Below are 16310 nucleotides of genomic sequence, written 5' to 3'. Positions count from 1 at the left end.
CCAACGACGTAGTTCGACCCACCTATCGACCGTCGGGAACGGCCGGTGGCGGCTGCGGACACGGTCTGCAGCCGCCCTGGTGGGGGACAGGGGGTATCTATCACTGGGAGGGGGGGGTCCTCATGGACGGCCAGGGGGGCGATCGGGCATCATGGACCCGTGGGCGCGTGCGATCTCGGGGGGGGGGCCACATTCCTGGTGCCGCTCTGTGGGCTCAGTCCGCCATGTCGCACGGCCATGCGCATGCACGAACTCCTGACCCGAAGTGCAGGGCCCCGTATCCGCAGCCAGAGCTGCGAGAAGCACTCCGGGGCCCTGCAAGCCCCCTGCAGGTAGGGAGAATCATTCAGGACTTTCTTCAGGAAAGTCCAGAGTGATTCGGGACATAGCCCCATTATTGAAGAATCCCGCCCGAGGTTTTTGGATAAGCTCGTGTTTAAGGAGGGTGGCAAGGTGGAAGCCGGCCAGGTGAGCATTGGAATAGGTGAGCCTAGAGGTGACAAAAGAATGGATGGGTGTCTCAGGCAGGGCAGAGTCATGTAATGTTATGGAGGTGAAAATATTAAAATGATAGGATAGGGGATTATGCATTAACATTCTAAGAATGCAACATTTCAGACAATGGAGTGAATTCTCTGCCGTTGGGATTCTCCATTCCGCTGGCAGCGCACCTCCGCCCCTGGGTTTACCGGCAGCATGGGGTGCTGACAATGGGAAATTCCATTGGTCAGCAGCGGGAACAGAGAATCCCGCTGCCAACGCCGGCATGCTGCCGAGAAACATGGGCCTCGGGAGGTGGAGAATTCACCCCAATATTGATTGATAAACCAAGAAACTGATCTGCTATAACGACTTGCATTTATATAATTAAATTGAATAATTAGAATAATTCGGATTACTTACCAATGATTGAATGTCTGACACTAAATCAAGCGTTCTACTTTGTAGAGTTCAAAGTAAACTTTGAAACTTTATAGTCTTAAATAAAAATTGAGAAATTCTCCTGGATATTTAATTTTTTCAGGCAGAATTTAGAATCCCAGAACTAGTCTACTGTAACTGGTTGAGAAAAATTGCAAATATCATTTGGATAGTTGCTCTGTAGCCTCACCTCAATTGCACTGGTATACTGCTCCAATTTACTGTCAATCTTGGAGACACCCAATACTGGGCGTGAAGTCTTGGTGGTAGTGCTGTGAATACAAGTGAGTTTACAGTATTAATAGTCTTGATTAACAAGTGAGTACATTCAAATGATGAAAAGGCGTTGCATGAAGGTTTTACCTCTTCTTTGCTGATCTATTCAAAAAGTCTGCCCTTTCTCCAATCTGAAAATCCAATATGGAAAGAGAGGTTCGTATTAGCTCAGGCGATGACAAAGCTAAGCGGAGAATATTGGACATTATTAACTCACAAAAGTCACTGCATAAATTGGTAACAAGCTCACACACCTGATCAGAGTCTGCAGGAAAACAAACTTCAAGGAATTCCATGCCTAATCTTTCTGTATCCGGCACCGAATGAAAATGTCCTGACAGCTTCCCAATAACACTGCTAGCAAAGTGTAAAATGAACCTCCTTCCATTTTAATTTGCCAAAAATAGAAATGGAAACTCCATTCTCTGGATTGCAATTCTCTGGATGGGACAATCAGGAGAAAACCAATGTTTCAGAAGCCAGTTTTCTCAGGATTAAAGTGTTTGAAGAGGATAGTGTTGCAATCTCCTGTCCATTTCCAACTCTGATCAAATGCATTTTAAATGCCTTGAATTGAGGGGCCCAGGCTGGAATTCTTCGGCCATTGGAATTCTCTTTGCCTGCCGGCAGCGCACACCCGCCCGTGGGTTTCCCGGCGGCATGAGCTGGTTTCAAGGGGGAAAAGAGTGAAACCGGCCACCAGTGAACAGCGCACCGCAAGAAACTTGGGGCTGGGGGAACCGGAGAATCCCACCCCTGAAATAAGCTTCAGAGGAGTGAGTTAGCTACTGGTGCCAAGCTGAAAGGGTGAAAATGTCAAAAACATACTTACTGGAGGATAGTTTAATGCAAAAGAATTTAGGTGAAGTTCTGCACCATCAGTATTAAATCCACAAAGTTATCCCACCAAGGGGATCTCTATTTTTTTCAAACTTTCCATCAAGGAGTAATCCAGATCACAATTGAAAGTCCAGACACAAAGTAACATTTGCTATTCTGCTGTGTATGGTGTTCATATATGGACTACGTTTTCTCTGGTTTAATATGAATTCTTAGGAATGGTTCAGAGAAATATTAAAATGTTACGCTTTGGGCGGGATTCTCCGGTCCCCCAGCTGCATGTTTGCGGCGACGCACCGTTCACTGGCGGCAGAATTCTCTACTCCCGCCGCTTGACGATGGAATTTCACATGGAATACACCCAACACTACCAAGGAACCCGCATGCGGGGGTACGCTGCCGGCGTGAAAAAGGAATCCCAACTGCCGAAGAATTCCGGCCTTTGTTTGGCATCATCATTGAATGGAGATTTATTTCAGGAATTCCATCATGACCTCTCTTGGTTGGCGCTGCAGAAAGCTGTTCAGACTCGTGTGCCATTTCCAATTGTAATACAATTAGGTGGTCTGAGGAGCCATCTATTAGAACCTGCAACCCAAAGTCCAGTAAGCCTCATCGTCATCATGCTGTTCCTTTATAACATTTCTGTTTTTTGGCAGTCAGTTCTTTTTAGGGCAAACACAGAAAATACTGGACATCTCAACAGGTCTGACAGCATCTGTGGAGAAGGGAGCTAAAGTTGAGAGTCTGGATGACTCTTTGTGAAAGCTGAAGAGAACTGTTGTGGGGGGGGGGGGGGGGGGGGGTGGAGCGGTGGGGCTGGATAGAGGGGTGGCAAATGACAAAAATGTTATGGACAAAAAGACAAAAGGAATGTAAATGGGAGTGATTAAGGCTAATAAAGATGCTGATAGTGGCACATAAAGAGATTAGAATGTGTTCTTTTTGGGGCACATTTACCAATTCAAAGCTCCCAGCGGCAACTGGAGTTTGCAAATACAGATCTTAAGAGTCGGAGTTTTAACAGCATGGAAAGAAGTCCTTCGGCCCATTGTGTCCACGCTGGCCATCAAGCACCTACTTACTCCAATCCAATTTTCCAGCACTTGGCTTGTAGCCTTATATGCTGTGGCATTTCAGGTGCTCATCTAAAGTGCTCATCTTACCGCAATGTTTTAACCCAGCCTCCAACTTACACTCACTTTCAATGCATATCACAATTGGTGAATTTACTGTTATTGCCACAATTCAAGTTGCACATCAGGGGGGTGATTCTCCGAACCCCGCGCCGGGCCGGAGAATCGCCGCAACCGCGCCACGACACCCCGATGCCAGCGTGCGATTCTCCGAGGTGCGGAGAATCGGCGCCATTTGCGGCGGCACGTGGGCCGCTGGAATCGGCGGGGCCGCCGATTCTCCGGCCCGGATAGGCCGAGCAGATACGACAGAGTCCTGCCGGCGCCGTTCACCTCTGGTCACTGCCAGCGGGAACTTTGCGCCAAGGGTCAGGGGGGCAGCCTGTGGGGCGGAAAAAAGCGATCCTTCACTGGGGGGGGCTCCGATGGAGTCTGGCCCGCGATCGTCATGTTGAGTTGGGGCCGGCGCGCTGAAGAAGACCCCCACGCATGCGCAGGTTGGCGCGGCCCAACTGCGCATGTGTGGGTTGGCGCGGCGCCCATTTAGCGCCGGGGAAGGAGGCTGGAGCGGCGTGAACCGCTCCAGTGCCGTGCTGGCCCCCTGTGGGGGACAGAACCGGCCATACCCAGGTCCATTTCACGCCGACTGCGCGAACACTTGGTCTCCATTTTGGAGAATCGCCCCCCAGATTTAGGTATATTGTTAAAGCTGTTATTTTACTGAATGCCTGCAGATGGTGCCTCTGTGCTTAAAACCAGTTCTGCTCTCAGCAGTGCCACCAAAAGGCACTTAGTGCTACTGCACAATTTTGTAATGTGTGCATTTGTATTATACAGTCCTCGCTAATTCTAACTACTTTGCTACATTCAAGACAAGGCCACACAATGGGGCCCGAGCAAAAAAACTGTGGAAACAAAGGAATGTCTTTGTTCACATCACTTGACCCTTCAAAATGGTTCTCTTCCTCGACTGAAGAAGACATAGTAAAGCGTTCTGGAAATCCTATTGTTCACAACAGTTGCTGGTGCTCATGGCAGACTTAAAAGCATTTTTATTTATGCAGAATATTCCATTTGCTGACAGATTTAAATCCCCTATGGTAGCTTTATTATTCCTGGACTTTTGAGTGCAGACTGCTTTGGCGCTTATACTGTTCACAAACAACCCCTCGACCGAGTGAAAATAATGACTGTAACTTTGGGTGAGGGTAGCTGGAAGCTGTATGGTGTGAAAAAATTTAGACATTTATTTTTTAAGTCAAATTATAACAGACTAGAAAGACGAGACTTTGCTTCAGCCACTTCATTAGCCTTTTCACAACGTCAGGAATCCGGGTTCAATTCCGGCCTTGGGTGACTGTGTGGAGTTTGTACATTCTCCCCATGGCTGCGTGGGTTTCCTCCGGGTGCTCCGGTTTCCAACCACAGTCCAAAGATGTGCAGGTTAGGAGGATTGGCCACGGTCAATGTGCGGGGTTACGGGGATAGATTAGGGGAGTGGGCCGAGGTAGAGTGCTCTTTTGGAGAGGGGTCAGTCCATACTCGATGGACTGAATGGCCTCCTTCTGCACTGTAAGGATTCCATGGAATCATATTTCAATTTCTCTGAAGTGAGATGATAACTAGATACAATGAAAAATGGTCCATCAAGATTGAATCAGTATCAAATATGTCGAGCCATTATAAAGTACTGTGATACTATTTCTGTCATTAGGATTTGATGGGGAATGTTCGGTCAACTTAGCAGAAAACCGCCGACACAAATTAAGAAGAAAAATTGGTTCCTTTTTCAATAGAATTTGGATCATGGAGCAAGAGGCTGGTTTAGCACAGGGTTAAATCGCTGACTTTGAAAGCAGTCCAAGGCAGGCCAGCAGCACAGTTCAATTCCCGTACCAGCCTCCCCGAACAGGCGCCAGAATGTGGCAACTAGGGGCTTTTCACAGTAACTTCATTTGAAGCTTACTTGTGACAATAAGCGATTTTCATTCATTTCATTTTTCAGCTGACAGAACTATTCAAGGGTGAGACAGGATTAATGGAAGCAGACGACAAATTGACTTTTAATTTGTGTCTGTGTATCTTGCTCTCTGTCTGCGTAACTATAACGTGTGCTTTTGTGCATGACTGCATCTAACAGCCACTTTCAAATTGTGAATCTCCCATTTTCTGACCAATTATGAGACAGGAAGGTCAGGTCCTCCTGGGAAGCTGTTACGCTTTACCCCACAAAATTCTAATTTAAAAGTAAATGTCAAAGTAGGCCCTAACATTGGACTGTTCCTCTCAATTGAATAGAAGAATGTGTTTATCATTGGGTATGAATTCTGATATAGTTGTGAAAGGGTTAATGATGGCAGACTCCCAGCATGCACTCAACACAAAGAACTTGTTCAACAAAACAATCAATTCATGAAGCAGTCTGTCTTTTAGATTGTTACATCAAATCATCGGTGCACAGTATTCAAATTATAAAAGGAACAGAAGACAGGACACAGCAACTCGGCAAAATTAAAATGGGATCCTTAAAGGATTACTGTATATCAAATGGGCAGACACATACGGTAAACAGGATGCAGATATACCGGCAGATCTGAAACAGATTCCAGAAAGATCGAGATATGTAAATTAATGATGTTAAACGTTGTGGTGTCTTAGTCATCGAACTCAGGAAAGCATTGCTCAGTCAGAGGTAATCAGCCTGTTGTGTTCATACTGTTGCTGACTCTTCAACTGGGGCCAAAAACATCAATTCCAATTCACTGCCATTCCCCCAAATCTTTCCACGTTTTTCTTTCACTCATACTTGGCCAATTCCTGATAAACCGTATCAGAAAGGTTCCTTGTAATACAGTTGCAAAGTTGGCATTCTAATCTCTGTAGTGATTAGTAGTAAAGTGCCCCATGCTCCAATAACTCTTGTGTGTGAAAGATATTTCCTGTAATTTGCCGCTTCATTCTTCTGCTAATAATTCTCAGTCTATGACGCCTGAGTGCAGACAAGTAGAAATAAGGAATTTTGATTCTTCCTCAACTTTCTTTGTTTCAGTGCAAATGCTCAAGTCTTTCTATATAACTATAAACCTAATCTTTGATGAATTCTAGTGAACCATTGCTGTGTCCTTTTTATGGCTTTAGTATCCTATTATATTAACTGTAGTGATACTTCCTACTTTGTAAGTATAACGATACTGTGACAAGCAGTATGGATGAGAATATAGGTTTTTGAGTTACAGGCATGATTGTGAAAAACAAACAACTGAACTAGAAATTGTACGATTAAGATAATCATACTTTGTTAATGACAATTAAAACAAGTGTGTCCTATTGCTACTGCTGCTCACTATCAGTTAAATATAGTAAGACGTCCAACAACACTAGGTTGGACTTTAACCTGTTGGATTTTAACCTGGTGTTGTAAGATTTCTTACTGTGCCCACCCCAGTCCAACGCCGGCATCTCCACATCATGATTAAATATGGTGAATAATGACTTAAAATGTCAAGCCTTGCATAAAGATTTAAAATCTTCTCATTATAACATCAAACTTATTTTCCATAACTTTTGTTTGAACTACATTTGAATTAGACTCTGGAGATGTCCACGGTTATTTCAAAATCTGAGAGATTTTCAAAAGAGAAGGATTAGCATTTCCACAATTCCTCACCCTAACCCGAGGACATCCCAGAGTGCTTCATATCCAATGAATTGTTGCAAAATGCAGTTATTGTGTTAATGCCCACAAATGCTAAAATGAGATGAATGACTGGTTCGGCAGCACCCTTCCAAACCCACGACCACTACCATCTAGGAGGACAAGGTACATGGGAACACCACCATCTGGAGGTTCCCCGCCAAGTCACTCACCATCCTGACTTGGAAATATACCGCCGTTCCTTCACTGTCGCTGGGTCAACGTCCTGGCACTCCCACCCGACACATGGGCTGCAGTGGTTCAGGAAGGCAGCTCACCACCGCATTCTCAAGGGCAATTAGGGATGGATAGGCTTAGCCAGCGATAAAAAAATCTATTTTTTGGGCAGTTTTAGTTGAGTAAGGAATTTGGCCAATATCCTGGAAGAACAGCCTGCTCTTTCCCAGTGCTTAGGGATCTTTTACAAGCCAGAAAGGCACTGGTTCAGCCTCCCACCTCAAGCAATGCTGCACAGAGATATCAGCCAAATTATGTGCCTAAGTGAATTTACAACAAGCTGATTCAGGAGCATGAGTGCTACAAACTGAGCCCGGCTTACATTATCATTTATAATATTCTGTCATTTTTATGAATCGATAGGAGACACCATGCAAATCAAAATGGTTCAAGGAAACAGTTCAGCCCAGATTGCGAGTGCTTTGCTCAGAAAGCACGTGTCACCCTCGCCTCAGAAGGTTGTAGGTTCAAGTCCCAGTTGAGAGATTTGAGCACAAAATGTAGGCTGGGACTTCGATGCAGGACTGAGTGAGTGCTACACATTGCCGAGAAGCTAAACGGGGTCCTGTCTGACCATTTAGTGAGGTACCAGTGGGGTGTAGTCTGATGGCTTTTGGAACTGTAAACCATGAAGAAGGAGTCAACAACCTCTGGAGAAAGCAAAAGGGACAAAATTGCCTGGGGTAATTTGTGTCGAGATAACACACTAAAACTTTGTCTCAAGCTCAGCTGGCCAGTAGGTGGCAATGTTTTTTTCTTCTTAAAACCTGAGGGACAACTTTGTAAGACTGTGCTCAGGGCACGGAATCTTAATAGGCTCCAGTGTCAGAGACAGGAGGTTAACACAATGGGTCGGGTGCATTGTGCACGAGTGAAACCCTCCTCTCTGACAGTAGAGCCTCGCAACATTACCTCCACGGTGTTTCCTCTACACAATCTCCAATAATTAAATATTAATTAATATTTTAAAATTCATATATCTTTTTGTTCCCTGCCCCAGTAAGGAGGGTGATCATCCTATCGTTCACCAAGTGCGTACTTTTAAAGAGGAGCCACGGGGGCTCACACATTTGAAGGGCTCTTTATCATTGGTTGTTTCAATGTCTTCTGGCTTCTGCCGTTTCTCTGCTGCCTCTGCTCTTCGTCTCTCGATATCTTCCTTTAGCTTCCTCTTCTCCTCCTTAAAAACAAGATCAAATATTGAACTTGCAGCCAAAGGACTTCCAGGCACTTCATACAAAGTGAGTACTAATTGGCTTTTACTGTTTTCTCATTCCCAGCAAAACCATTAAGGTTTGATGGTAGCTGCATTGAGGGTATCAGATCAGTTATATAGATCTCAAATATTTAGATCTCAATTCAACTGCTTCTAATGTACTTTTCTACAAGTCTGCAAAAATAACCTGGGATGTTTAACAAAAATTGTGATAAAGTTGCACTAAATATATTAGGGACAGAGAGAGCTGGTCAGTCACCATAGAATCGCTACATTGAAGAGAGGCCATTCAGCCCATCGAATCCACATCGACGCTCCAAAAGATCATCCCACACAGGCCCACTCCCCACCCTGACATTTGGACACAAAGGGGCAATTTAGCATGGCCAATCCACCTGACCTGAACATATATTTGGACTGTGGGAGGAAACTGGTGCACTCGGGAAACCCACACAGACACAGGGAGAACGTGCGGCTCTACACAGACAGTCACCCAAGGTTGGAATTAAACTTGGGTCCCTGGTACCGTGCCACCGTGCCGCCGTGCTGCCCCATCTGTGGAGTGAACAAACAAGTTGATCTTTCAGGCTGGGGCTTTCTTCAGAACAGGTCCATGCAGAGTTTAATTGTGGTTTGTTCAGGGAGTTTTGCAGATCGGAAAACAATTGCCAGTTTCAGCCTGTAGCTCAGGAACACAGACTATTTAAAATGTTTGTGCTACCTTGTGTATCGTATATTTGTGTTACCATGTACCATAAAAAGGCTAATAAATGTGGCACTACCCATAGTAAATTAGATGATTTGTTGTTTTGTGAGGACATTATACCATGTAAAACATAAGAGTTGGTTTTTGCTCTGTTGAGCTTTTTTGGCACAATTTACCCCAAATCAGTGTAAAAGATCACGGAATTTTGAGTGCAAATTAGTTTCGGCAAAGTTTTGCAACAATTTAAAAGCACTGCATTGCAAGAGGAAGAGAGGCAGCAGCAGTAGGACTCAATAAAGCAACAACACTGAAATGTTCAGCAGGTGGAGGGAGATAACAGGAGTTTTGTACAAATGCGGCACAGGTATGGAAATGTCAGCTGCAATACTGAGACTTGGGGGAAAGGTTGGAGCAACAACACGATCCGCGTTGGCGATTCACGGGCTCAGTTAGGCAGGTCCCCATCCTCAAGCACAATCCAAGTTTCCCAACACTTTTAAAGATAAATAGCAATAGTCGCCTCCAAGTATCTCCAATCTTCTGTCAACAAAGACCCCAGGACGTTCCAGCCATATTCCCGCCAGTGGGGATCTTCCAGTCCTGCTGACAGCAAATCCCCACCGCGGGTTCTCCATTGGTTGGGGGGGGGGGTTGCATACATGCGAAACCCCATTTGACAGCGGTCGGACCGGAAGATCCTGGTGCCGGCCAATGGCAGGCTGCCTCCACTTCTGCGAAACGCGCCACTGGGGTGCGTGGACAAATCCTGCCCATGCAGTTTCTTCCATTTATGCAGACTTTCTTCTGATCTACTGTCCAAATTAGAACAGGAGTTTGGGGGTTGGAGGTGAAATCACCCTGAAGTTTTTTTCTATGCAGTTTGAGCTACCAGCGAAATATGTCCTGGCGCAGACTGCACGATTCAAAGTGCAATATTATGGTCGTGTGTGCAAAAGGCCAATGCAGTGCAGACCAATAATCAAACAGCAAACTTCAAACCACTCACTGAACCAGAAGGGGAATGCTTGTGTCTAGTGCCTCGTCCTTTGATTAAACAGAATTTACAGCATAGGAACAAGGCGTTATGAGGCTTCCATTTCACCGTTTGGCAAGAGGAATGCAGTTTTAAGGTTGTTTACGGATTAAGCGCAGAATTTCAAGCTGTGTGAATATTCACCTCCTTTCACGTTTGACCTGATTTCCTGAAATAGCGAGAAATCGTTTCGTTAAAGTGGAGTCAACAGTGTTGGTTGTGAGATGAGGTGCAATGGGATGCCAAAGAGGAAGGGTAAAGTGGACGGTTTGAGGTGAGGAGGAAGCAACCAGTGTGAGCAGAGAGTTTGAATGTGACATGAGAGTAGAGCTAGAATGGTCTAATGCCCTTCCACTAATGTTCCCTCTAATTTTTGTTTATACTGGGTGAACTACAAACTCCTCTGTGAGCTACTGTTTTGACGTGGCAGCTTTCCTTTTAAGAGTCGCTGAAATTTCATGAAGTTTTGAGTGGCCTCTTTACTTCAATGGCCGGTGCATTACAGATCACTGCAGCAGATTATTGCTATCTACTCACTGGTCCCATTCTCTCACTCTTTTCACTGGTCCCAACACAAGTCACCTCCAACAGATAACATTAAACTTCTACTTGAACACGTCCCAGTTCATCTCTCCCCTGGTGCTTTTATAGCGGGGTTGGATGGTCAAAACTGCATCACCACACCCCCACCACTCAAGCTTGCTGCTCTGAGCGACCTATTTTTTTCAATGCATGGTACATTCCAGATAGCTGCATAGCTATGCACATGTGCACCTTAGAGGCATCACTGCCTCCCACCATACCTCATTCCACCTGGTCAGCACATCCTTGAATTTGACGCTTACCTCTTCCTTTGCCTTTTTCTCCGTCTCATCCTGTTGCCGCTTTTGCTCTTCCTCTTCTCGTACCTTCCTGCGCCCTTCTCGCTTCTTCTTCAGCTCCTCCAGCTCCACTACAGCCTCTTGCTGTTTCTGTTTCATCTTTTCAAACTCTTCGCTCTCTTTCTCGTCCTGGCGGCGTTTCAGCTCTTCCAGCTTCCTCTCTGCCTCAAGTTTGGCAGCCGCTTCCTCTGCCTCTTGGGTCGACTTGGACTCTGAACGGCTGCACTCCCCCCACCAAAGGGAAAAAAACAGAATGTTATGAGGCAACACTTTGGTCTCGAGCTCTGCCCTTTTGAGTAGCTCTTCTTAATGCAGCCATTTTAATTAATGTACACCAAACTTGATGCAATCTGGGTGCTTTCTAAATGACTGAAACACGGAGCCCACCTTGCATTCATTTACAGTTCCTCCATTTTTGGTAATTTAATTTGACATTGCCAAAACAGTAATATTTAAGACAGAGGATGTCAAAAGGTACACTGCTTTCATCTCTTGCATTAAGTCAAGGAGAAAGCAACTTGTGTTTAGCGTTTAGTCAGGGTTAGTCTAGTTAAGATTTTCAACATATTCAAACACTGACCACCATAAGATGCAGGAGCAGAAGTCGGCCATTCAGCCCCTTGAGTCTGCTCCACTACTCAATGAGATCATTACTTCTTTTTAAAATTTAGATTTTACCAATTAAGGGGCAATTTAGGGTAGCCAATTCACCTACCCTGCACATCTTTTCGGATTGTGGGGGTGAGACCCACGCAGACATGGGGAGAATGTGCAAATTCCACATGGACAGTGCTCCAGTGCCGGGATTGAACCCGGGTCTTCAGCGCCGTGAGGCAGCAGTGCTAACCACTGCGCCACTGTACTGCCTAATGAGATCGTGACTGATCTGCTGTGAAAAATCTTCAACTCCACTTTCCCATCTTATACCCATAGCCTTTTTGATTCCCTTACTGATTGAAAATCTGTCTATCTCAGCCTTGAATATATTTAGTGACCTAGCCTCTACAGCCCTTTGCAGTATGGAATTCCACAGAGTCACTATCCTCTGAAGAAATCCTCTGTCGTAAATGAGGGACCCTTTATTCTGACATTATGCCCTCTGGTCCTAGTCTTTCCCATAAGGGGAAACAACCTCTCAGCATTTATCCTGTCAAGTCCTCTGCGAATCATATATATCTCAATAAGGTCACCTCTCATTCTTCTAAACTCCAATGAGTACAGGCCCAACCTACTCAACCTCTCCTCATAAGAAAATCCCTCCATATCCAGGATCAACCTAGTAAACCTTCTCTGGACTGCCTCCAATGCCAGTATATCTTTCCTCAAATAAGAGGATCAAAATTGTTCACGCTGCTAAGAGGTACATAGCATGGTGGGTGGTGGAAAGAGGGAGTGCAGGGTTACTCTGGATGTCCTTCCTCCTCCATAACGCTCTTATAATTAATTTTAGTTTAAAAAAATCTAAATATCCATTATCATGTCTTGGACCAGCCATTTAGATTTCTGCCCCAAAAGAAAGGATGATTTGTTTATGACAAAATCATTTACTTTGCTAAATTTCTTGACTCATATTCAACAAGGCTGGCAAATAGACATGGAATTGTGAATTTTGTTGATAGTTAAATATAAATGTCAGCATTCCTGCTGGAAAACCAGTTCCAAAGGAGAAATGGAAACCACAATGTTGTCCTCCAAGCTCTGATCCATGCTCCATTCAAGTTCAGCAACGCTCGTTGAAGAATGTGGCCTCTGTGTTTAACCAAATCATTCTGTGTATACTGTACTGCCTTTAGCATGACTCAGCCAAAAACATAGGCCGGAAAATACTGACAGAGGGATTCTCTGGTCCTGCCCACAGCGCACCCATGCCTGCGGGTTTCCCAGCAACGTGGGGTGGCTTCAACTGGAAAGACCACTGACAGCGGCGAGAGTAGAGATCCTGCCGCTACCAACGAACCGTGAACCGCCTCCCACTGCCGAAAAACACGTGGCTGGGAGGCCGGAGAATCCCATCCATAATGAAGTACTTTTAACATTTCGCAATAAGAAAATGTGGCAGTTTGCTAATAGCAAGGTCCCAAGTTGAGATAAAAGCACAGATAGCCGGTTTCAAAAGATGTTGGTTCAGAGTATAGGCCAGGACACAGGGAGGTCATCAGTGCTCTTCTTCGGAACGTGCTACTGGATTTTTTTACATCTATCTGCAAGGCAGTTGGCACGCTATCTGAAAGACAACAGCTGGGATTCTCCAATCCCACGGCCAAGTTCTGAAGCCGGCATGAAAAGCGGCGCCAACCACTCCGGCGTCAATGGTCCCCGATATTGAGGATATTGCTTCCCTTCCTAGGGGTCTAGGTTGGCACTGGAGTGGTCCCCGCAGCTCCAACCGGCGCAGAACGGCCGCCGCGAGTTCGCGCATGTGCGCTATGGCCGGCGTGATTCCAGGCATGCGCGGAACGGCCGGCGTGATTCCGTGCATGCGCGTGGGTTCCCATCTCCCCACCGGCCCCGGGCAATATGGCAGAGCCCTACAGGGGCCCGACACAGAACAACAGAGGCCCCCACGGAACCAGCCCACCCGCCGATCGGTAGGCCTCGATCACGGGCCAGGCCACCGTGGACCCCCCACCCCGGGGTCGGATCTCCCCACCTCCCCCTCCAGGATGGCCCCCGTAGACACACCTTCCAGGTCCCGCCGTGTGAGACCTGAGTAACCCACGCCGGCGGAACTCAGCCATCGGGGCCTGGAGAATCGCCGGGGTTGGGGGGGCGCTTTCCATAGCCCCCTACCAGCGCGGCGGCGATCCTGCGGGCACCCGAGAATCGGCGCTGGAGAATGGGTAAGCCGGCGTTGGGGCAGCGGGGCGGGTTTTCGCGTCCCCCGGGGATTCTCCGGGGTCGAAGAATCCCAGCCAGCATCTCTGATAGTGAAGTTCTCCCACAATACCACACTGATGTGCACAAGTCTCTTGAGCAGGATCTGAGCCCACAATCTTCTGACTCACGACACATGAGTGTTGTGATATGATGTGCATGTATCTTTAAGGAAGCGTATCTTGAACTACGGTCAATCAACACCACATTGACATGATATGAGGTATTAATTCCATGATTTGTAGGCAGTCGGCAAGCAGCAGGACTAGGCGTAAGATGCGTATTTAGTAGTCTCTGAGTGAAGATTGTACTTGTATAGTCTTATCTTCAAATAAACAACTCCAAATATTGCTTCGTCAATCATTGTGTATGATTGGTATGTTTACAACAAAAAAGGACACAAGATGGCGGCAGCAAGATTTTTGAAGATTTGACAGCAAAATATAGATACTTTAGCTCTTAAAATGCAACAGAAGCAAAGAGCTGGTGAGAAAGTGAAACAACCATCAAGATTCACCATCTGTAAGGATTCTGCTGTTTTACAGGGATTTGACACACATTGTACCTTCATTCTGGGATCATGCCTCAATCCAGCTGGCAGACATCAGGGGCGAGATTCTCCGACCTCCCGCCGGGTCGGAGAATCGCCGGGGGCTGGCGTGAATCCCACCCCCGCTGGTTGCCGAATTCTCCGTCACCGGATATTCGGCGGGGGCGGGAATCGCGCCGGTTGGCGGGCCCCCCCCCCCGCGATTCTCCGGCCCGGATGGGCCGAAGTCCCGCTGCTGGAATGCCTGTCCCGCCGGCGTGGATTAAACCACCTCTCTTACCGGCGGGACAAGGCGGCGTGGGCGGGGACTTCCGGGTGCGGCAATGCGGAGCTGAGCCGCACGATTCGGCAGCTCCTGCTACCACGGACTTTCGGGCTCGCTAGAAGAGCCCCAACGGAACTTTTTTTTTGCAACTAACCCATGGGGAAGGTAAGAGGGAGGTCCCCCTCCAACTTATATGAAACGGACTCGAAGCGTAATGGCCACAAAAGTGGCATTGAAGCAACAAGAAAAAACGGGGAAAAAAGACAAAATGGCAGCGGCCAGAGACAAAGGTGAGCTGCAGGAGCTGGAGCAGCCGAAGAACCGGGGAAGAAAGATAGAATGGCGGCGGCCAGAGACAAAGTGGAGCTGCAGGAGTTTATTAGGCACTGCTTCGAGGAGCATCGCGAGGAGATGCGTAAGGAAATGCTGGCGCCTATGCTTTCGGCAATCGAAGGACTAGGGGTCACCCAGAAGGCCCACGAGGTTCAGATCCAGGAGGTACAAAAAAGAGTTGGTCAGAACGAGGACGAGATCTCGGGCCTGGTGGTGAGAGTGGAGCAGAACGAGGCGCTACAACAAGAGGTGGGCGGGAAGACTCGAAGACCTGGAGAACAGGTCGAGGAGAAAGAATCTGCAGATCCTGGGTCTCCCTGAAGGAGCGGAGGGGGTCGATGCCGGGGCATACGCGAGCATGATGCTCGGGGCGATGATGGGCAAGGAGGCCCCTTCGAGACCGCTGGAGTTGGACGGGGCACACCGGGTGCTGGCGAGGAGGCCCGGGGCAAATGAGCTGCCAAGAGCAATGGTGGTGAGGTTCCACCGGTTCACGGACAGAGAGTGGGTCCTGAAATGGACCAAGAAGGAGCGGAGCAGCAAGTGGGACAATGCAGAGATCCGAATATACCCGGACTGGAGCACGGAGGTTGGAAAGCGGAGAGCGGGTTTCAACCAGGCCAAAGCGGCGTTGTACCGGAAAGAAGTGAAATTCGGAATGCTGCAGCCGGCGCGACTGTGGGTCACATACAAGGGCCAACACTACTACTTTGAAACGCCTGAAGAGGCGTGGACATTTATACAAACCGAAAAGTTGGACTCTAACTGAGGGTTTGTGAGGGTGGGGGGGATATTTGAGGTTTGATGTGTGATGGTTGTTGTACATAGGGGGTCAATCACACTCACGTGCAGGAAATGTTACATGGGCTGGGGGAGAGAGACAGGAGCTGTGCCAGAGGGGGCGGAGCGGGCTTTGGAAAGCGCGGGGTTTGGTTTTTCCCGCGTGCGGGAAGAAAGGTGGGAGGGAGAACTCCCACACGGGGAGGTCAATGGGCTAGCGGTGGTAGCCGGGGTCAGCAGGTGTCAGCTGACTTACGGGAGTGACATGGGGGGAGCAAAAAAGCTAGACAGGGGTCTAGCGGGGGGGAGGGAAGGGGGGGGGGGGAAAGGGTTGCTGCTGCACTGGCCGAAAGGGAATGGGACATAGAAGAGGTGGTCGGGACGGGGGTGAGGGAGGCGTAGACACAGGACTGGCCCAGAAAAGGAGATGGCTAGTCGGCGGGGGGGTGAGAGCCCCTCCAATCCGGCTGATAACGTGGAACGTGAGGGGGCTGAATGGGCCGGTGAAGAGGGCTCGAGTGTTCGCGCACTTAAAGGGACTGAAGGCGGACGTGGTCATGCTCCAAGA

The 16310-nt window shown here is 47.6% G+C and overlaps 1 protein-coding gene across 9 annotated transcripts in view; it reads right to left on the bottom strand.

The window, feature by feature from the left end:
- The window catches only part of LOC140388081 (non-muscle caldesmon-like), a 277671-nt gene that overhangs the window by 29443 nt on the left and 231918 nt on the right, over positions 1-16310 (bottom strand). For 8 of the 9 annotated variants that reach the window (XR_011934082.1, XM_072471694.1, XM_072471693.1 and 5 more), the window contains 4 exons: positions 10905-11160; positions 8144-8284; positions 1285-1328; positions 1112-1193 (listed from right to left, as the gene is read on the bottom strand). Coding sequence is in view for 8 of the 9 variants with exons in the window: in XM_072471694.1 (XP_072327795.1) it covers positions 1112-1193; positions 1285-1328; positions 8144-8284; positions 10905-11160 (523 nt within the window). In the remaining variant the exon portion in view is untranslated. The remainder of the gene's footprint in view (positions 1-1111; positions 1194-1284; positions 1329-8143; positions 8285-10904; positions 11161-16310) is intronic. The other variant, XM_072471701.1, reaches the window with a different exon arrangement.

The sequence above is a fragment of the Scyliorhinus torazame genome, chromosome 13 (assembly GCF_047496885.1).
Source record: "Scyliorhinus torazame isolate Kashiwa2021f chromosome 13, sScyTor2.1, whole genome shotgun sequence".
Classification (NCBI taxonomy): domain Eukaryota; kingdom Metazoa; phylum Chordata; class Chondrichthyes; order Carcharhiniformes; family Scyliorhinidae; genus Scyliorhinus; species Scyliorhinus torazame.
The sequence above is the reverse complement of the archived record's forward strand: the minus strand, read 5'-3'. Positions and strand labels throughout refer to the sequence as shown.